The sequence below is a fragment of the Dermochelys coriacea genome, chromosome 5, assembly GCF_009764565.3.
Source record: "Dermochelys coriacea isolate rDerCor1 chromosome 5, rDerCor1.pri.v4, whole genome shotgun sequence".
NCBI classification, from domain to species: domain Eukaryota; kingdom Metazoa; phylum Chordata; order Testudines; family Dermochelyidae; genus Dermochelys; species Dermochelys coriacea.
Window position 1 is genome coordinate 73,998,157 of NC_050072.1, and position 23,113 is coordinate 74,021,269.

At 40.1% G+C, this 23,113-nt stretch overlaps 1 protein-coding gene across 8 annotated transcripts in view; it reads right to left on the reverse strand.

Moving 5' to 3' along the window:
* Positions 1-8,023: 8,023 nt before the first annotated feature.
* TRIM36 (tripartite motif containing 36) overlaps positions 8,024-23,113 on the reverse strand; it is a 53,277-nt gene continuing 38,187 nt past the window's right edge. For 3 of the 8 annotated variants that reach the window (XM_038403128.2, XM_038403130.2, XM_038403135.2), the window contains exons 3-10: positions 22,642-22,985; positions 19,668-19,814; positions 17,987-18,082; positions 15,373-15,626; positions 13,712-13,836; positions 12,476-12,769; positions 11,850-12,147; positions 8,024-10,445 (exon numbers count right to left, since the gene is read on the reverse strand). In XM_038403128.2, the coding sequence (XP_038259056.1) occupies positions 10,091-10,445; positions 11,850-12,147; positions 12,476-12,769; positions 13,712-13,836; positions 15,373-15,626; positions 17,987-18,082; positions 19,668-19,814; positions 22,642-22,985 (1,913 nt within the window). In that variant the 3' untranslated portion in view covers positions 8,024-10,090. Of the gene's footprint in view, positions 10,446-11,114; positions 11,340-11,849; positions 12,148-12,475; positions 12,770-13,711; positions 13,837-15,372; positions 15,627-17,986; positions 18,083-19,667; positions 19,815-22,641; positions 23,048-23,113 lie in introns of all 8 variants that reach the window. The other 5 variants (XM_038403129.2, XM_038403131.2, XM_043514769.1 and 2 more) reach the window with 3 other exon arrangements.

Sequence of the window (23,113 nt, forward strand, 5' to 3'; positions counted from 1 at the left end):
TTCCCAGCTTTACTCCAAAGCAATCATTCAGTGCGTCTTTGCACTCATGTATATCCTATAGCGATTAACAATGCTACCAGCAGCACTGAAACTAGATTAAAGAGAGGATTGTCTCCATATCAAACAACACCTCGAGCAATCTTAAATCTTGTGCCTCTCCACTCAAAACTAAATAAGTACTTGTGAAACTGCTGGATTGTATAAAATTAGACACACACCCTTACTCTACTTGGGCTTCACAGAGCAGACATACCATGTTTCCCAATACTGGGATGCTGCTACTGACTGCTCTGACACTACATACTCTGCTCTCTTCTACCCACTTCCATTTTTAATCCTCCCTCTGTGTCTGTACACTCATATGTTTCTCTCTTTTATATGCACATTCTGAATAGTTTCAAAGTCCTGTTACACAGTTTAAAATTTGTCCATTTGCATGAGGGCAAATCCTGTTCCCCACACATCATGGAGGGAGAAGGACCTGAACCTAGCAGAACAGGTGAAGGAAGATGAGGAAGCCTGCACAGAGAACCCGCACACACTGCTGACATAAGTTGGTCTACCCAGGCGGGGAGACTTGCTCCTAGCTGCAGTGCAGATATTCCCTAAAGGGACAGCCCACCCCATGCCACCTGTTTACATTCCTATAGCTACTCTATTCCTGTACAATGCTAAAAAGAGACTCAGCTTTAAAAAAATTGGCTAGGATAATCTTGTGTTAAAAATATTCTTGCATATGTTCACACCCAAAGTTTGCATGATTTATGACATCACATTTTTACTACAGCATTACCTAATGAAGATTAGGGCCCCACTGTGTTAGGTACTGTACTTACATATAATGGACTTCATCCAGCTCCTACTGACTTTAGTGAAGTTGGATCAAGCCTAATAAGAGACAGCACCTGCCTAGCAGAGTTTCCAGTCTCACAGCATGATCCTCCACTCACTGAGGTCAGCGGCAAAGCACCCATTGACTTTAATGGCACAGGCTCAAGTCCTTAGGCCTTGATCCTGCAAACACTTAGGTTTCAATTGTATAAAGTTGTGTAAAAACATACACAAGTCCCATTGTCTTCAATACTTTTCATACTTACAATTCTTTGTCATCCCCAATTTTTAGCTCTCCAGGCTCAGCTGCACCCAGCTACTTTCTTTAAACCTTTTAATGATCTCCTCCGCTCTGACCTGCTTACTAGGAGGGAATCAAAGCCAGCTGAGTCTGGTCTCAGCCAGCTTCCTGCTTAGTACATTCTCCCAGCACAGTCCATGCTCCCAGCACTTTGCCTCACTGCAGAGCAGAGAACAGCTAGGCCTGGCAAGGAGGGAGCTTTACCTGGGAGACTAGCTTTCCTTCCCCTCAGCCAAGCAGCTCCTAAGACTGTGTCAACTGGGCAAAATGCTGGGTCAGTAGCACTTAACTGATAGCGTGTCCTTTTTAAAAAAGGAAGAGCATGGAAGGGATGAAAGCAGTGAAAAGCATCATGGGAAGAGGGAGACACCTCAGGTGAGGAGAGGAGGGAGCCTGACTGGTGAAACTAACATCCCCTAGGCAAATCTTGCATTTCACGGGCATGTACTTCCCCATTATCAGGCACAGCAAAGCTCACCATGGAGTGTTGCTAGTTCAGTCCAAGCTATGTGTATCTTTCCCACAACATTCATGGCAACAGAATGGGATATTCCAGGGGAGCTTAATTACTTTAAAAACTTTTTCTTCCAGACACTTAATTAGCCCAAGAGACTGAATGTCTAAATAGTTCATGGACACACAACATTGCTTTCTGCTGGCTGTACACATGCCAGCATGCAAATTTCACAAGTGTGTGAAAGCAAAACAGAATCTTGTTAGCTACAAACAGTCTTCAAAATGTCATTAATAATCTAGACCTGATGTACTAAATTATCATTTTACTCTGAAATGAAACTAAAAGGGCATCCATTGTGGTTTCCTGGATTTTCTCCCCATGTTTCCCTCCCACCCTCACCCCTGCCCCTTTTCCTACCTGGCCCTTTCTGTTTTAATAACATGTATGTGTCTAATTTAGACTTTAAGCACTTTGGGGCCAGAACAATGTTGTCTTTTTGTAAAGTGCCATACCAAGTTATGGAGCTGTAATTAATCATTTAGGGCTGGCCCGTTCCTTTCACAGACCCTAGGAAAACCATGCAAGGGATAGGATTAAATGGAAGGAGGTACAAATAAAGGGAGAAAGACATTTAGCCCTGAGAAGATAGGAATGTCTATACAGGTATACTGAGGTCATAAGAGAATGCTTGAGTTTAATTCTCTCTCTTCCTAGATAGGTCAAGAAAGGGGAGCTCCCTTAGGTAAGTCCAACCAAAGCTTGAATCCTGTGGGGAGAACAGACAGGTACCACAGTCAGAATAGAAGCAGGTGTCTCAAAATAAAGGGACATATAGATGACCTTGAAACACAGGGACCTATATATGGAAAGGAGGCCTGATACCATCTGCTAGGGTTTTGCATGGGGCTCATGCTATAGCCTTAGCTGAGCATTAGCTATTATTGCAGAGCCACTGAAGGTGCTGTGAGGGAGAGAAAGAGAGGAAATCAGTCATGTACTGGGTCAGAGGACTTGAGAGAGGTGGAGGTTAAAGGTGGCCAGGGTGGGGCACGTGACTTCCTCCATGTGCAAGGAAAAGTGAGAAAAGTCTCAGAGCAAAAAGAAAGCTTAGGTAGGGGAAAAAGACTTCCTCCATGAAGCTGTTGTGGAAAACAACCTCTGCAAGCAATTTGTAGCAACTGGGATTGCTGTAAACCTAATCCAACTCTCAGAAAAGTCAATGGGATCCTTCTATTGATATCAATGGCAGTTAGATCACATCCTAAGTGAGGCTCCCAGGTTAAATGATGTGGGGGAAGGTAAATCACCACAAAAAGGAGGAGGAAAGAGAGGGAGGTTGTACTAATCTACCATATTGACCGATGTAGAGTAATGGAGAAAAAGAAAGAGTTTGCTACTTACCTTTTAGACCTACTGTAAACTGTTGACAATTCTCTCCCTCGGGGCTGACTTCAACAGAAGTTTTGGGTATTTAAAAGGTGGGGAACTGATCCCCAAGGTCTGATGCCTTTCCAAGGTAGTGAGGAAGGCCCAGATCCACAAAAGGACTTAGGGTCTGAGACACTTGGTGTTGCAATATCTAACTTTTAGACACCTAGAAAAATTACTGGAATCTACAAAGCTTGAGTTAGACACCTCAGCCAGATCCCCAAAGATATTTAGGCCCATAGTCCTCAATGAAATCCATAGAAGTTAGGCACCTAAATACCTTTGAGGAATTGGGCCCCAGGATCTCAATACAATGCATGGTGAGAGAGAGGAGCCTGAGACTGGGAGTCATAAAAGCCAGCGCGCTAGGTGGGGAGCCATCTAAGATAGACAATAACAGGTGTGTGTTTTCTAAGCCCCACTCCCCCACAGAGTTTGGCACCTAATTCCAGTGGTGCAAATAAGCCGGTACAGTCCCCTATGCTGTACCATTACGACATATATTGCTGGTATGCTGTACCGGAAAGACACATTCAAAATCTGCTGAATACCGCAGGGCTCTTCAGGAAACTGCAGTGGCAAAAGGAGCAGAGCGTGAGGCCGCCGGGTGGCCCCCTGCCAGCAGCACCTCTGGTGCAGCTGTACCACCCCCAGCCCTGCCCCCAACCCTTCCCACAGCTGCATCTCCTGTCTGGGGTCTGTACAGCCACGCTGGAGGAGAGGGCTGGGGGCCGGGTAGGGAGGAGTCATGTGCGGGGGTTCATGTGCCCCTTTAGCTGGTGTCCCCCTTTGTGTCCCTCCCATGAGTCACCGTACCAGAAAGAGTTAAAAATCTACTTGCACCATTGCCTACCTCCAGGCTGCAAGGAGCGGCCTGTCTGCTAGCAACAAGCGCAAACCCTCACCTGAACAAGAGACATTTGGCAACTATGCTGTTTCTTGTGAGAATGGCTTAGTGCTGAACTCCACCAAAAAAAAAAGCAAGCGGCCAGGGTGAAGGCCCTATACCCTGAGCTAATGGTGATTCTGGGGTGGGTGGGACCCTCTTGGGTTTTTCAACAGGATTGTTTCGTCCTGATATAGAATGGGGAAACTTCTGAAATTTTAAAAAAAAAAGTTATGAGATGAAAGGCTGTTTCCCACCCCCGTGTGTGTGTGGTCTGGCTAGAGCGCTGCTGGTCTTTGGTGGCCCTTGTGTGTGCGCATCCACACATCTTCTGGCCGCACAGGTGAACTATGGTGGTAGTGTGGGGGAGGTAAAACAGCTGGGAGGACTCACACAGGAGGGGTAGAGAAGGCTTGGGTGGAAGAGAAGGAGCTTTAGCTGGGCAACAGGTAGCTTCAGTTCCACCTTACCCTTGGCCCAAGGTTTCAGGTTGCCAGTTCCCTCTGGGACAGAGAGCCTTGCCAGCCTCTGGCCTCTCTGGAATCTTTCCCACAACATGATTCTTAGATCCACTCCTCTTTCCTCTTGGTTAAAGGATTCCACAGCCTTCCTTCCTGGGGCCGTGCAGTGACTCAAACAGGCTTCTCCAGCCCTCCGATCTCTGCTCTGTTCTAGTTCCCATCCCAGAGAGCCTCTGTCATGACTGTATGCTCCTCTATAATTCTCCTCTCCGGGCAGTCACCTAACAGCTGGGTTTTATTGTTTAAAGGCAGTAGCTACCTGATTAAACAATTCCCTAAGTTAGGCCTCAGCCCTGCTGTCCCTTAAAAAGGGGACAAATGCCCCTGCTAGGAGTTTACCACTACCAACAAGATCAGGTACCACACCCTGGTCTGTGTAATTTCTTGGCTTAACCAACAAATGAAACAGAGGAAAGGTGGAAAGCAAATCCTCAGATAGGGCTTATAATTGAGAAGTTGCGCAGTGTTGCCTCATTCTAGGTGGAGTAATGTAACATGATGTAATGGTGTTTAATGGAAGATTGAACAAAACAAAATGTGGATTGTCCTTTGTGTATGCCTCACCCAGTCATCTCCCATTAACCTGAATAGTGTGCATTTGAAGAGGGTCTATACTCTGCAAAAGGATATATTGCAAGTGACTTGATTTATCATGCCACTAAAGAGCAACTACAGGTGCATCCAATTCAGTAATATGCAAAGTCCTAAATAAGGATGTTAGCTCTTTGCCACTGGTATTCAAAGCATTAGTACTAATGGAGGGCTCTAGGAACATGTGCCAGCATGAATTGACTCAGGCTTGTGGTCTACTTTATCAGCCAAGCTTTTTCCATAATGAGAGAGGCTAAATATATTTATATATAGGATGGAACAGCAGTGGCACTTCACACTCGATAATTCACTGCTTAGTTTGGTTATTTGGATAAATACATCTAGGTACGTTAAGAGCTCATGCTTATTTCTTGAGCTGGTCTTGCACATGTAGTTCTTATCTTTTTATTGAAAAACTTTATTTAGAAAGCACTTATGACTCATATGTATTTTTCTAGTAGGAATCTCTTTCATTTCATCACTTTTTTGTAGAGTAAAGTGATTAAGATTTATTTCAGAGTAGCAGCTGTGTTACGCTGTATCCACAAAAAGAAGAGGAGTACTTAGGGCACCTTAGCGACTAACAAATTTATTTGAGCATAAGCTTTTGTGAGCTACAGCTCACTTCATCGAATGAAGTGAGCTGTAGCTCACGAAAGCTTATGCTCAAATAAATTAAGATTTAGTTTTACTCTCTTACAACTTTTTCAAATGACATTACTACACGTTACACTCAAAGATATACCCCCATTCTCTCTCACTGAGGTGTGAGGGAAAGAGATCTGTTTTTGTATGGACAACTTTGAGAGGGCCTCATTGCTCACTGGGCGACTGCCACCTTCTTAAATCAAGGGATGCAAACAAATAGGGACCAAATAGTTTCCTATCGAGTGCAGAGGCAGAGACAAAAACACTGTTTTTAAACTGGAGTAGGAAGAGATATTGCATATGAGGAAGGGTTCTCAAACTGGAGGTTGGGACCCTCAGGGGATCATCAGGTTACTATGTGGGGGGTCACGAGGCATCAGCCTCCACCCCAAACCCCACTTTATAACATTATAAATACTGGTGGCAAATTAAAACCACTTTTTTAACAGGGGGTTTCACTCACAGGCTTGCTATGTGAAAGGGATCACCAGTACAAAAGTTTGAGAAGCACTGAATTAGGGCTTGTCTACACTGGCAAATGTGGCTTGTGTAGTTGCACCACAGCACTAGGAGAGAGCTCTCCCAGCACTCTATATTAAAAAAAACAAAAACAAACCATCCCTATGAGGGTGCAGCTCCCAGCGCTGGTGCACTGTCCATACGGTCCTGTTACCGCGCTGAAACTTGCAGCGCTCAGGGGGATATTTCTTCACACCCCTGAGCGAGAAAGTTGCAGCGCTGTAAAGTACCAGTGTAGACAAGCCCTTAGATTCTCACACTTCTGTCTTAAGGATTCTATCTAGCAGCGCAGAAAAGGGAGGGAGGAAGGGGTTAAGAATTCTATAAAGACAGTCTGTCAAACTCGATAGGCCAGCGAAAACAAACGAATCTCTTCATACACAGTTAAACTTGCCTAGTGCAATGTTTATGGTTGGTAATAAAAAAAAAAAAAAAGACACAAAAAAGCCTTATTGCAGTGCCAAGGAGCTAGAAATATTCCTCAGGCCACGCCAAAGCCACTTCTCTCATTTGCACTGAAGTCTCACACTGAGTTTTCTCATACAGATATACATTTATAGTAGTGTTTTCCTAAATCTAAAGTAAGATCTTACCTAAAGTAAGATTTAATTATAAACAAGACTGTAATAGAGATTAAAAATCCAGCTCCAGTCAGAGACCACAAAGTCTTTAACTATGCCCCTCAAATTATGTGCTTCCAGGAAGTACCAGCAAGATCTACCTCAACTCAAGTGACTCTCAGAGAATGCTTACTTGTAGTCTCACAGTTGCTCTCCCCCCACCACCAACATTTATTTTAAATAGCATCACTCAAGGCACTTTACAAAAAAAAGTTACAATGTATTAGTGCAGTCACTATACAAACAAGAGCACCATTTCTGCCTTTAACAGAATACAGTGTTTTGAACTTGTGTTGGCTAAATCTGGACTGCCCCCTTACCTCTTTGAAAAGGTATATGGGATCATTTACTTGCACAGATGAAATGTTGGGAAGACAGACTGTTCTTTAGTCTCTGCAGAGAGCAACCCTAATGGCCAAGCAACCCATAAAAGTCAGCACTGCGTCAGCACCAAAATGTCAGCACCAACAACTCCTTGGGTGAAACATGAACCAAGCCCTTCTGCCTCAGAAGTGAGAATCCAGCTGAGCCATACCGACATTTATTTGTTCACAGTTCACTAATTTGTTATATCGTAAACTTAACCATAGCTCTCAGTATGCAAAAAAGTGACAGATGCAGAAAACCCACCACCACAAAATAGGAGAAACTTGGGAGTTGTGAAAACAACAAATTCCATGTTTAAGAAGTTTCATATAACTTCATTTTCATGGTGCAGCATAGGTGAGGTCAATAATTATCAGAAACTGTTAAATCACAGCCGTGGCAGATAAAGTGGTATTAACTCTAAAATAGATTGATACACTCTGAGAACTATGGGGAAGAATGCCATAAGCATTTATCTCATTTTATATGTGTAACACCGACAGATTCCAATTGTCTATGGGCAGAATTGAACCAGGGACCTCTGGAGCTTAGTGCATGAACCTCTACTGCATGAGCTAAAACCAACCAGCTGTTAGCTAAGGCTGTAAAGCAGACTCCATCTCTCTCTAAGTGGTCTCAGTGCCACTAGATGGAACAGGACACCACACCCAGAAGGTATTTAGGTTACATATCACACTTCAAGATATCTGTGCATAACTGAATAGACTTTTCTTACACTAGGAACATGATTTTTTCCCCATCTAAAAACCAACATTCAGCTACTGTAAGAAATTACCACATCTTAACAGCAAAATGCTTAAGAACTAGAATGTAATAATGTGAATGACCCAGCTACATTACCTTTCAGTTTTTATTTTAAAAAAGCAAAACCAAAGTGAAGTTACATTTAAACTTAAGAACAAGAAGGTCTTGTTCAAAAATATCCTGGTTAAAACTTTAGATGTTAAGAAAAGCATCTTCCATGATTTACACCTATACTGTATAGAGCTTTGCAGACCACAGTAGTCACCAACAGTTTTATTCGTTTAGCAGCTATATTGCATAATGATCCAAACATACCACACAATTCTTAGCTTTGTCGACATTGTAAGGTGCTATTTTGTAGCAAGAAATTAGTTTCAAAAATATATGGATAGGCAAGTGTTACTGAACTGGGTTTTTAGAAGATGACACTTTTTCAATTATTGTGAAAAATGGAAAACAGTTTGCTTCTGTACAGTCAAGGTAGTATGTTTTCTGTTTAATACACTGAAGGAGCAAGCACCATTTATTACTGTATTAATGTGTCCAAAGTATTCAAGTAATTCCCAGTGCAAATCAATTTTTAATTCAAATAATGAGGAGATGCATATAATAGCAATGTCAGAAGCTGGATCATAGTTCAGTTGACAGACTACTATAAAAGGCAAACATGCCTATTTATTAGTCACTCTCTAATAAATAAGTTCTGGCATATGTGGCAAATCTCAAATAAAACATTAATTTTACCTTGCATTCATTTAGGTTTATAATCCAGAATGATTAATACCCTCAATCTTGGATAAAAAAAAAAAAAAAAAACACTGATTTTCAAGTTCCATTTAAGTATTTACTTAAATACTATATACTTAATAAATGTACTTCACATATTTACTATTTACATCCAATAAGACAGACAATCACAACCAAACAAGAACAGTGAATTATTAAATATCTTATATTTCAGAAATATTTTCAATTTTAGAGATGCATGTTTCTTATGAGCTATGGTAACAGTGCAGATATTTAAACCATTTTTGCACAAACTACTTTCAAACATATAAACACCACAACATTAGAAATTTTAATACAACAACAAGCAAACGTTTGAGCTAAACGGACACATTAAGGCAAAAAAAATGTCTCAAATGTAATCAGTGCATTTTTGTAACACATTCTTACTAAAAACAATCCTTTATTGAAGACGTTAATTTACAAAACATGTATTAACGGAAAGACCTGAATTTTTTAATTAAAAAGTTGTTTATGTATTTTAATCATTTGTGCCAGTTCATTTGCTTTTTTTCCCCAGCAAAAGAGCAGGAACCATTATTTTCCATGCAGATAACTGAGTTTCATAGACATTGAAGACCAATGTTTCAAGACAAATTGCACTTTTTTAAATATACTTTATACAGTCCATACTAAAAACCTGGGATAGTAAAGATATTTAAGAACCTCATTATTAACCACTTGTACAGTTATCCACTAGTTTCTGGAAGTCATAATTTTAGTTTATAGTCAATCTAAATGTACATCAGATACAATAATTCCCCCCCACACACACACACATCAAATATAACCTATTTAGTGCCGATTTGATTTCCTACTGCTTTGCATTTTCCATTGGTGCAAACATTATTTAGCACAGAAAAATCCATCTCACTGGTGCTCATGAGTCAGTTACAAAAATGCTTGACCACTCAAATGCATTCAGACAAGCTTCTTTTAAAATAAAAAGGACACATAAAATAACCACAATAAATGCACTATCATCATGTGGGCCCTGACTCCATTAAAAAAAAAAAAAAGTGAAACCAACAGAGCCAGCTAAGTAAGAATATAAAATTATATAACAAACAGGTTTCCAGCTTGTGAAAGACAATTAGGTTGCTAATCAAACTCTGAGGAGCAAGTTTCACCACACAATCAAAGAAAGGCAGGAAAGCGACTGGAAGAATGTCCTTATGGGCAATATAAGTTGGTAAAAGGGCAGAAGAGGTTGGACAACAATTTTTGTTTTGATGATTAAAAAATGACCCAAAAACATGTGTGCAGCAAAAGCACGTAGGAGATATGATGTAATTAATCAAGACTTAATGTTAAGGCAGATCCTTCTGCTCACATTTTTCGTCTCAGAAACAGTACTAGTAGATATTTGCACTACATATCATCTTGGTATTCCAAATACTTTGCTGTGATGGCTTCCTCAAGATGAATTCCTGCACTCCCCATTAATGCAAAGGCTGGATACATTGTATTAGAGCAGTCTACCTGGCGCTCATAGAGGCATTTCATGTGGTCTGCATCATAGAATCCAACTTTGCCTCTGTCACAGTCAAGGCAGATTCCTATACAAGATGGCATTGGAAGAATTCTATTTGCAGAATCTTTGGGAGCAGTAGGTGCCTTGGGAATAAAGAATTTATTCATGCCTAAAGTAATCAATGTGAAAGGCTGTGATAAGTCAAAGCAGGTATCTTCACTCCCACTGTCATGACCGCTGTCTTGTTCATATCTAGAATCAAAGAGCACAATTTTCTCAATGAACAAATCAAAGTCAGAATGCTTTCAGTTATTTTAAACTGAAGTATTTTATAAACAGATAATGCTGTATTTAACTTCTGGCTCTGCAACAGATGCTCATAAAATGGATGTCCAATCTCAAACTGTTTTATGAGCATTGGGAGGAAAACGTTTGAATTTGGACTTCCTCACATAGTGTACACTGCTCAGCATTCATACCAAACAATTCTGCTAGTCCTTCACTGACTCAGAGATTGGTTAGGGGTTTTCTGATTTTTGGCTTTTATAAAGGATTGATGGAGCTATTCCCATCAGGCTGAAGGGGTCTTGCCAGAGTTGACAACTCAGAACTGGTGCATCTTATCGAAATTAGGAATTCTATTTTAAAGAGTTTCACATAGAGCTCATCAGTATAGTCTCTCACCTTACCTTAATGTTAGTGAATTTAGTTTCACAAGAACTTTGTGAGGTAAAGTAGTACTATCCTTTTGTCACAGAAAAAGAAACTGGTACCAGTGTCATGAATTGACCAAGGTTGCACATAATCCGTTGCAGAGCCAGAAGTTAGATCCAGAGCTCCTGATTCCCAATCCTTTCCTTATCAACAAGACCATTTAGAAATCGGTCCAGATAGCGTGGTTTCAAGATTTATTGCACAAACCTCTTGCAGTGCTCTGGTTCATACAGCATTATCTGTGAAGTTTTGATTCCTGGAGGGACCAGAGTGCCCTGAATGTATAACCTCTTCACATGGATTCTCCATGTCGTGATAGATGCATCCATGATTATTACAGTTATGACTGAATATATTTGGAAGTCCTTCATTTGTACTTTGCCCCTTGGCTGCTACTAAGCCAGAAAATCTTACTCCAGTGCAGTGCTATGCCTGCAATCAGTGAGACTGTGTGGTCCAATAAAGTAGACTATTAAAAAAACATGTCACAGGCATTATTACAGTGTCTATTCCACAACCTAACAGGACCACTGAACTCTGGGAAAGCCTCCTTACCACAGCCTATGATATCCTGGACACTTGCAATATCTGAAATGTAAAGTGAGACACCTATATACTTCAATTGTCTCCAGGGGACAAACTAGAGTTTTGGATAATTTAGACACCAATATTAATTGCTAGCTTCTCAGGAAGTCAACCAACTGCTGAAAATGTACAGTAATTTTTTTTTTTTTTTTTTTAAATCAGAGGTTCCCTGGATTGCTTCCCATCTCTTCTTTTACCCCTCCACCCCCACACACAATTGCTGAAGCTAACCTAATTGGAACCAATTAGAGGTAAGGTCAACTCTTAATTCTACCAGATGGAAAGATGTCCCTTTAATTTATTTTAAAAGATTCACTCATTTAAAAAAAATGTTATACAAAGATCTACCACATTTACCTTGGGCTGGTTACATCACGGGGATTATGAAGCCATTCTTGTAGTTTAGTGTTAGATGCAACTCCCACTTTCACCAAGTATGAATAAGATTCCACATGAAAAGCCCAAAAGTGCTTTCCTTTTGTGATTCCAGTGTCTCCAATGATGTAGTCCAGAGTTGTGTAACACCCCACTTGGATACGTTCAGCCCCTAGCAGCATAGGAAATCCAGCCCTACTTTCCACAGAGGTTCTCCTTGGATTCAGCATGAGACGTTCACTGTTGTAGCCACATTTATCATCAAAAAGAAAACTAAAGACTAAAAAAAACAAAAAATTCACACTAGGTCAATATTTTACCATAAGATTTTTTGTACTTATCTTACAATTTTTCTAAGATGCGCTAACATAAGAGAAACTACTGGTAGTGCAATACAAGACAGTGTAAAACTCTTATAGCTGATTGCCAATTAGTCTCAACCTTAATTCATAAATAAATGCAATGCTTATTTATTCATTCACATGCACCACAAGGATGACAGCAGGTTGCAATTTTAAAATTTACTTGAAAATGAGCATGGTTAAAGAGAAACTGTAGGCATTATATATTGATTCAGTTGTCTATGGATTAACTGAAACTTGGTATACCTGGAGCTGGAGGTGTGTGTAAAATAACTTCCCTGCTCCAGGGGCTACAGATAGATCCTTTATATCCTCTGACTCTAAAGGCATAGCTGCTGTTATTTTCAAGGTCAGAGATGACTTTACTCTTGCTGCAGGCTTCAATCTCTTGCCATGTTGCATTCTCCTCTTCTCTATTAAGTTTACGGTATTCAAGGATATAGGTATCAGCTGAATCTTCCTTCACTAGATGTTCCCAACAGATCAAAGCTTTATTATACATTTTGCTCCTCGCCTCATTGATCTCTGGTACATCTAGACCTGAAATAGCCATAAGATACAAGAAAAAAATATTTTTGTACGTAAGCAGCTATTAGTATTAGTTTTAGAACTACATATCATTGGTGTACAAATGGCTTATGAAGTAATGGAAAGTTCTTCCTCCCATGATGAAAGATGTTCTCTGTACTCATTTTGCAAGTTTCCAGTATTCCTTTTCTATATATTTAAAATGTCAAGAAACTGAAGAAAGTAAAAAAACAAACAAACAAACAAACAAACACACACACACACACACACACACTATGTATGTTGTGCAAGGCACAAAAACTTCTAGTTAGACCAAGTATTATTGCCAGTCTAAAAAAGATACTTCTAACCATCAAAGAACAATCCTGGTATAAGTGTATTAGCGAATAGCTACTGAAATAGTTTTTGGTACAGTACCTCTAAACACAAATGTCAATTATTGCGGTTACTTGTAAAGTAGTTCTATGTGCCAGGTTACATTACGTTTCTATTGCATCTCATTTTTACCCAAAACTGAAGTTTGCTATGCACACTCTCTAATAGTATTTTTCCATTTTCTGTATTATGATGATGATTCCACATCTTAGTCCTAGTCTATGCTTATAAATTAGACCCAAGGTACGTCAGTCAGGTCTGTGAAAAATTTTGCACCCAGGGCACCATAGTTAGCAGGTGTGCTGCTGTAGCCATCATACCCTTAGTGAACATGGCGCTACTAGACTGAGAAGCTTGACATTTCAGAACAAATTGTTGGGAGTGCAGAAATCTGTCTTCATAAAAAGCTTTTTTCTGATGGAAAACAGCTTTTGGGAGGCGTATCAAGGACCTCTGCAGCCATGGTCTGAAGAGCTTGGGAATCCTACCAAAACCTAGCCTCCCGTCAGAGCTAGCACCACCACCAGGGCCACAACTCAGGAAAGAGGTAATAAAAACAACCCCCTTTATTGAACTTACCACTGGAGTAAAAGGACAAATCTCCAAGAACCTCTTCTTGCTTTGTTATATCAACCACATAGTCTTCAAAAGAAGTTTGAGCTGCTGGCCTGAAACTCTTCAGAGATTCAGTAGCTTTTTGAATTCTGAAATGCCGGGGGGGGGGGGGGGGGGGGGGGAAGAAAAAAAAAGATACGTAGACAGATATATAGTTTAGCAAAGTAGGGCTACATTCACAAGGGGCGGGTGGGGGGGAGGGGGGAAATGAGACTTTGGGTATGCCTACACAGCCAAAAAGGTCCTGTGGCAAGGAGTCTGAGAACATGGGTCAACAGGTTCATGCTATGGGGCAAAAAAAATAGCAGCATAGATTTTCCTGCTGGAGGTAGGCTCTGAGACCCTTCCCTCTCACTGGGGTTTCAGAGCCTGGATCCCAGCCCGAGTAGGAATGCCTACACTGCTATTTTTAGCCCTATGGGCAAGAGTCTGAGTCTGTAGACCCATACTCTAGGACTCACTGTTACGGGTCTTCTTTGGTTTTGCAGCGTAGACATACTCTTAGGCTCTGAGCACAGCATAAACTAACTTCTAGGCTTCCTAAAAGGCACCTAGAGGAATTCACTACCCCAGACTCCCTATACAACGCATGGGGACAGTTAGGTGCCCAATTAGGGATTCAGAGAAGCCAGCATGCTAAGCAGGCAGCCACCTAAGCTAGCTGACAGCAAATGCTAAGGAGAGAGGTCTAAGCCCTGCCCCTCAAAAGGGAGTTAGATGCCTAACTCCAGGCCAGAAGCAGCATGTTTACCAGACTGGGCCTTTCAAGAAGGGATAGGCAGAGGAATACCGGGACTTAAGTGTAAGCTAGGTACTGAATTTTTCAGTACTGTCAAGATTTAGGTGGCTTTGCATGTACCCACCAGCAGAAACTTAGACATATAGGGAACTTAGGCACCTACGGAAGAGGGGTTTTGTGAATGCTAGTAGTGTCAAAATGTTGGTCTTAGGCACCTAACTTTTCTTTAAAGCTCCTTCGTCTCTCTCTCTACTCTGACCTGTAGTGTATCAAAAACAGCATTAAAATACAAAGCGTGAAGTCTTGCTGTCCTAGGCAAAACTCCCATTGACTTCAGTGGAGCCAGGATTTCACCCAAAAACTTCAAACACTGTACACCGTGACAGAGAAATCTAAAGAGGTAAATTAAAACTGATATTTTTGTTTACACATTTCAGTTTGTGTAAACATGCCTCCACAAAAGCAGCTTAAAGAACAAGATGAATATTCATTACCACTAATGGAGATCAGCTTTTAGGATCAAAAAGATTAGAGGCAGAAGATACTTATTAGATCATCAAGTCTATACCTTTGCAAATTCAAGATATAGTCTCCCCGCCAATAGCGGGACATGTATTCATCCAACAGTGTTCCACTTTGTTTGTTGTTTTGCAAGGGATGAATTTCTGACTTTTCATCTCCATAAATTGTTTCCTATATTACAATGCAACTTAAGAATTGCCACCTCAGTAAGATTGAACTCATTAAATTACCTCTATACAATGAGTATCAGCTACATCCAAAATTTTATTTAACAAACAGCACTATCTTAATACATGTGAAAAATATGATAGAATTAAGACAAAACTTTTAAAACACTCTTTTATAATGTAAGATAATTAAATACCTAACATGGAGCTGTTTTGCTGTTTGAACAAAGCAAGATTGGTCTGTTTCTTTAAGCACTTCTTGAGCGTATCCCACAAGACCATTGTTTTCCAGAAGTCCTTGATATTCTTCTATTTGGGTTTGGAGTTTCTCTAGTCTTAAATTCTTGGAAGCCTCAATTGCCCTCAGAGCAGCTGATCTCCTCTCTTCCAAAACATCAAACAGCGTGTCAAAGTTACTAGATGCTTCTTCTTTAGCTCTTTCACCATTGCACTATTACAAAATACAAAATGCATTTAAAAAACAACACAACTCATTCTGTAGTACTGTGAAATCTTATGGGAAGCAATAGGATGTTTTATGAAAAATTTTCAAAACAGCATTGCAAAGTTCTACTCATTCATGGCAAATTGTTTTGCCTAGGCAAAACAGACGTCAGTATTTTCATCATCAACATAGAGAGCAACTGAGTAGATTTTGTGCCTGAGTAGGGAAATTGTCATGACAATTTCACAACTCTAATGTAGTTTGATGAATGGACAGGAAAATGCTTCTCTGCTCATCCAATGCAAACCCTTGAACCAATACAAGGCATTTCTCCACCCACATCATCCCACAAGGATTTAAACTGATTTGTGAACAACTTCTGTGATGGCAGCTCAACAAATGTACTTGAGAGGGGAATAATTTAAGCCCTGGAGAACACTAAGAAGTTTCCTTAGAGCTAATATTCACGAATATTCCCCATGTAAATGGAGAGTTATTTCTATTATATGAGAGTAGAAACATGATTTTTAAAAAATTTCCTGGTGTCAGCGGCTCTTTAAGTTTATATATTTCCCCAAGACAGACACTAAAGCTGGATTTCCTAAAATATGGTAAGTGAAAACTCCTGGACCTATTATATTTTCCATTCTCTCTGAACACTCTCTCTGCTTATGTAAATACCAGCTTCTTCTCAGCCCCTTATGGCTCATATGTAAGCTTTTTTCCCCAGCCTGAACTTCCTACTTTCTCATTCTGTTACTTCCTTAAATTTAATTTTGACTGTATTATAGTCTAACTAAAATTTAAGATGGAAGAGACCTATTAGATCAAGTTCCTTCTCTGCAGGACAATCATTGAATATTATTTCTATTTATCTATAGAACATAGCACCTATAAATTTCTAGCTCAATGGGGACCCAATGCAGATTGGAAGCCATTCCCTGTCCTGAAAAATATATAGCATAAGGGAATGTTATCAGTGGTGAACTGGAGCCAGTTCACACCGGTTTGCTAGAACTGGTTGTTAAATTTAGAAGCCCTTTTAGAACTGGTTGTTCCACAAGGGACAACCGGTTCTAAACGGGCTTCTAAATTTAACCGGCCAAAAGTGGCACCTTAGGCGCTGACTCCATGGGTGCTCCATCCCTGGAGCACCCAAGGGGAAAATTTGGTGGGTGCAGAGCACCCACCAGCAGCTCCCCGCCCACCCTCGGCCCCAGCTCACCTCCACGCCGCCTCCTCCCCTGAACATGCCACCCCGCTTCTCCACCCCCCCAGACTTCCCGCGAATCAGCTGTTTGCATGGGAAGCCAGTATGGGCTGAGAAGCAGGCAGCGGCTTCGCACTCAGGCCCAGGGAGGCGGAGGTGAGCTGGGGTGAGGGGGGCGCAAGGAGGGCTGCCCGCGCCGCAGCAGGTAACCTGGGGGGGCGGGGCATGCAAGAGAACCGCTCCCCGCCCCAGCTCACCTCCGCCACCCTCAGCCTGAGCGGGAAGCCGCCGCCTGCTTCTCAGCCCTCCCTGGCTTCCCGCCGAACAGCTGATTCACGGGAAGCCGGGAGGGGGAGGGGGCGGAGAAGCAGAGCGGGGCGGCGCATTCAGGGGCGGAGACAGAGCGGAAGTGAGGTGAGCTGGGGCCGGGTGGGGAGCTACCGGTGGGGGCTCTGCACCCACCAAATTTTTCCCGTGGGTGCTCCAGCCCCGAAGCACCCACAGAGTCGGCTCCTAAGGCCCACTTTTGATGTGATCGGGGGGGAGCGGCTGCTCCCCCTCAGCTATGCTCCCCCCACCCCTAGGAGCCAGAGGAACCTGCTGGATGCTTCCTGGGAGCTGCCCCAGGTAAGCACCGCCGGGACTTCCCACCTCACCCCCCGGCAGGTCCTCTGGCTCTTAAGGGTGGTGGGCACCCACTATGGTGGCCCACAAGACCCTCCTGCCCGGTTCTGGGAGCAGTCAGGGGACCGGGGTGGAGCGTCAAGGAACGCAGGGGGTTGGATAGGGCAGGAGTCCCAGGGGGTGGGGATGGGCAACAACCCCCTCATGGGGTGAGGAGGGAACCCATTGTTAAGATTTTGGCAGCTCATCACTGGATGTGATCAGATATTCAAATTTAGTACATTAGTCAAAAAATGGTTTAAACTCCAGCCAAGCAACTTTTGATTATTTTGTGCAATGTCACTCACACTGTGAAGTTCTACTTTGAAGCATCTGTTCATCCCAATTTGAAGAACATATACAATTTTTATTTACAATGTAGAAGATGACAGTCTAAAGAAAACACATAAGAGCACAATTTTTTTTTGAGAGAGAGAGAAAGAAATGAGAATGACCATCTAATAACAAAATCTGACCAATAAGTTATTCCTACCTCTGTTTCTTTCATTAAAAGACCCAGTTCAGAAATTTGACCTTTCACCTGGCTCTCCTTACTAATGAGGTATTCTATGTCCTTTGAAAGTTTTTCCTGTAGAAATAGAATAGTAAGTTAGAGGAAACAGGATAATATACCTACATTGGCAGTTGGTGCACGCAAGTCATCTACAAGACATCCAATACTCAATTTGGGTTGTTCAGTTAAATTTACCTATTTACAGAAACCCAACAGCCAGCCATGGATTATATATAAGCAACAGATTACAGGAACGACATATCACTGATCAACCCTACCTGGTGATCTGTAGTCAGTGTCAGATATTTCCAAAGAAGGTGAAAAATCTCTATAATGCACTTAAGTTCATGCTATACTGTTCCACACACACCACTGAAGGACATTTCTTCCCAACCTCAGAAACCAATTCTCTCATACCCTGAAGAGTGAGATTTAAGGTCTTTGTGATAATTACTAATAAATGTATATTTCATTTATATAAATAAGATCTTAAAAACACTAAGGTAATTAAGATGATTAGGCCTGGCAGAATTTGACTTTTTTATATTATTTGATAACTATCAACATTTAGTTTTGAGCATTTCTATTTTTATCTATTTAAATTTTCACAGTTGCAGGATATTACTGGGGGGTGGGGGTCATATAATAATTTAATTTCAGTAAACACTGGGATTCAAAAAGTTAAATTTTTAACTGTAAAAAACACAAACTGTCCTTAAATTAAACTCTAGTAAATTTCCAAGGAGCATTTTTCATTCTTTGCCTACATGTAAATTGTGATCATCATCACTGGAAGTTTGTGCATTGATTTGTATACACAGTGAATTTGACTTTAAACCAAAAGTTACCAATAAAAATCTTCCAAGACTAATTAAGATTGAGCTGTTTGGAGTTTCTGAATATTTTGCTTCTGCACCTCATTATTTTTCACCAGAACCAGAAAGTTGAAAATACTGCAAGGATAGTGTGACATAAATAGCCAGTGCTGGAAATTGAATGAAAAAAGAACCCTATCTTAGGCCACGTAGCTCAGAAACAACACTCCCACTTCCCTACCCCACAAAAAAGGAAAAACAAATATTTTAAATTTGCTCTACAGTTCTACATCTATGCAAAGTAGTTCAATTTTGATTTAATTTAACTTGTGGTTCTTTTAGGCTTCTAGAACCTGCTTCAGCTATCAGACACATTTGCTTTTCACTATTTAAGAAACAATTTCATCATTTGAAATTCCATTTGCACCTTTGATTTTTTTTAGTCAGTTCCTCCTCAAGTCATAAGACAAGAGACTGTTTTACCAGAATAGCTAGAGCGGGCTGAGCTAAACTGGTCAGTAGTGCCATGTTCTTAACTTTTTTGAAGTCTGTACTTTACAGTGAGCTAAAAGAAACATTAACTGAAACATTTTATAAAGATGGGTAGATAAGGTTTATCATTTTAAATGAGTCAGAGTATGTAATTTATTGTTTTAGATAGACATTAACACCCACTCATATGACTGAAAAAACTAGTTACATCATCATGTTCTGTTGTGCAACAGCCACATGGTTAAGGCATTAACTACAACATCCTCTAAATGCAAAAAAGTCTGAGAGTGTTTATAACATGCAATACCTTACACTGCTTTCTTAGGACAAACTGAAATGATATTTAGTCTTACCTTGAGAGTTTTGTAGGCAGTGCTCATGGTTGTTACTCTATGATTTGCATGAGACCCACCCAATTTACAAAGATGACACACTGGCCTTCTGCAAATTTCACAGTACATGTTTACCCTCTCCATTTCATGTTCCGGACACATCAAGATCTGCCAAAAATAAGAATGCAACTATATTTCAGAAAAAACATTTAACAGATCATTAAGATACAGTATAACAGAACAACAATCCTATCGTTCATGGACTTTAGTGCAAACTCAAATAATTTGCATTCATCTTATTTATAATCCATTGCAAGTGATATCAGGAGGAGGGAAAAGAAATATTACCCAGTGACCTGTGAATAGAAGAACAGAGGTGAAATAAGCAAGGGGTGCAGTCCTCAAATGAAGCAAACTTTTACTTTTGAATTCCAAGTATCAACTTTGATCTTCTTTAGTCTTTTCACTGAAGAGGGCAACCTGTTTACCAAAGGTGCTACTGAGACAATTTCATTAGGCTAGAAGTATGAATATTCAGGATTCTATGGTTACAGACTATTGGGCTGGCAAAAAGAAGGGAAGCCCTAATAAAATTCTTTTAAAGAAACCTCAAAATATGAGGATTGAATTCATAAGGACATTAGCAGCCGGATGTTCCCAATTCAGGAACAATCATAGTATATGCTTCTCTCATCCCCACCACATACATCACCAAGTGCTATCAAGTCTACTTTTAAATTAATCAAATAGATGACTGGGAACATTGTTTAGCGGACTAATACTTCACGCATTAAGGTTATGGCCTAACAAAGCATGTGATGCAAGTGCACATTTAAATCTTACATAAAAGTGCTGGCACCCCTCAACAAGGCCATCACAAAAGCTTTAATGTAGCTATGTTGGTCTGTTCTCAGAGGGAAGCCTGAATAATTTGACGTGTTTAAGCCAGAGTCATTAAACTATATTAAAAAAACATTTCAAGAACATGTCTATCTTCATTGTCAAAGCTTCTTCTTATATGTCACAACCATATGCGCACACAATATATCAAGGGCTAGAGGCCCAAAAGCACCCTTTTCCCACTTACTGCCTCTGCCTGCAAAAGAGAGATCTGGTTTAAACTTTAAATCCTTTAAAAAACAAAAATGTAATATTTATAAACAGTTATACTCATCAGAACATATGGAAGAATTCAGAAAGACGTCAAAAGTCTTTTTTTTTTTAAATAAATTAAAACATCTATTGAACTTAGATAAATGACAAGAATTTGATGCAATGATATCCTGTATTAGAGGAGAGTTAAGTAACATTTGTTGATTATTGATCAGAATACCAAGTCTAGAGAGCCAAAGATTATTTTTTTTTTAAAATGGACATCACAAATAAAAACTTTTTTTTTTAAATCAGTAAAATGCCTCGCTCAAAAAAACCCCAAAAACACAACAAAAAAACCCACCACTTTGGCTTTAAAGAGAGTGAGTTTTTCTTCCCAACATTCACAAAGTCTTTACAAGTTTAAAAAAAAAAAAAAAGTATAGTAAGAAACATGCAAACAAAGTTTTGTTTCATTCAATTACCTATTTTACGTTATTATTTGAATTACATAGTTTTGTACCTCTGGATTTTCTGTTAGATTGCAGGAATACTATTAATTTTTTTCATGTAAATTAATCTTGGAGAGACTATTTTGTTAAAAAAATCATATTAAGTTAAATTAACCCTACAATACTAAAAACAGAATTTTTAATAATTTCAGGATTTCCATCTGCATTAAACTTGGATCAGTCTGCTTCTCTAAAGGAGAAAGATTAAACAACTATAACAAAATAGAAGCAGCTAGAGTAGTCTGGATAGCAAGAGAATCTGAAAGAACATTAATTGGTTTCAAATTACACAAAACTTCTGCAGAACTATAACTCAGCTTCGCTGCTAAGCCTTGACTTTCTAGAATATAGAAACATGACTAGATTTTAACCTTAGAGTCCTGCTTAAGTTTAAACATATATTTTTAAAAGAGCTGCTAATAGAAAATATGTAGCTGTTAGCATAAAGCCTGCAGATGATGCAAACCTTTACATAAAAAGCAAATCCACACCTGTAAGTCTATTTGCCTCCCTGATTTTATAAGTACTTTACATTTTCTCTAGATCAATTACTTGACGCATGCATATTTGGACCAAATTAGACATGCCTTTCAGCCTATAGTGAACCAAATTAAAGAAGATTAATATCTGAACTAGTAGATTAATATTTTAAGAAAGCAGTACTACACTACCTTGGGTACACAGACACAAGAGCTACACAAATTCAGCAATATTTTTTGTGTTCGTAGGGACCGAATAAGCTACAAAGATGATTGTTACGTGCTGTCCAGCTGTCTTATGTTGGAAGGACGGCAGTTGTGATCGAAGTCATCAAATGGGGACATTTACACAGTTTAGGTTTTAAATTCAACACAGGAACCACACATTCCACCACACACCTACCACAAAATTGTGCCAGGGACTCACTTCTGCTACCACTAAGAGTGCAGGAAGAAAGCAGCAGAGGAGGAGAGAGAAAGAAAGAACTATTGCTACAAAACTCTATTATTATTGTGCTGTTTTTCTAGAAAAGACCCGCTGCAATGATTTTTTTAAAAAACACATTTAAGACCACGAACAGACTAAAATTATTAACACCTTGTTCTTAAAAAGCCCCATACCTTCATCTGATAGGCTCACACCCAACACATTTAATTTGATGCAGTCAAAGTCTATGGTCCACTTCCAATATGTTACTCCTGCATTTGTCAACACCTACTTCTTTGGCACCAGATTAATAACTTTAATGCAAAAATCTTACAACTCATTTAATAGATGATTGTGATGGAAATCAATATGTAAGATTATCTGATAGATAATTACTTTTTATGGGCAACATTTGCTCTGCAGCATCAGGTCAGATACAAGAGATGAAAAGATCTGCAAGGTATGCCAGATTAAAAACCACTTACCTTGGGCCTGAAGTTAGTGGTTGGTCCTACATACTCATGCTGGGCTTTTACAGTTCCCCAAGGATGATATATTTTGAAGCATTCATTGCAATAGCTTGCACTGCAGTCCATGCAACTCTTTGTAGATTCTTGAGGTGGAGGTTTGCAGACATCACACATAATAGCAGTAGCTGCCCTGGCTGCCTGCCTGTATCTTTCCACAATAGTTTCCAGGGTGAAATTTCGAAATAAGCCATTGATGCCACGTTCTCCCAGATCCACATCATGCCGGCAGCCAGGACAAGGAAAAATGGTTGTCCTAGGAGTCAGTGAATTGCGTTTCCAGCCTGCATAGATGGCAAGTCCTAGTTTAGTTACAACATAATAGGAAGAATGATTAGGACAGGAAAGGGGGAAAAGACAGCACCTAAGACAGAAAGAAAAGGAGTACTTGTGGCACTTTAGAGACTAACAAATTTATTTGAGCATAAGC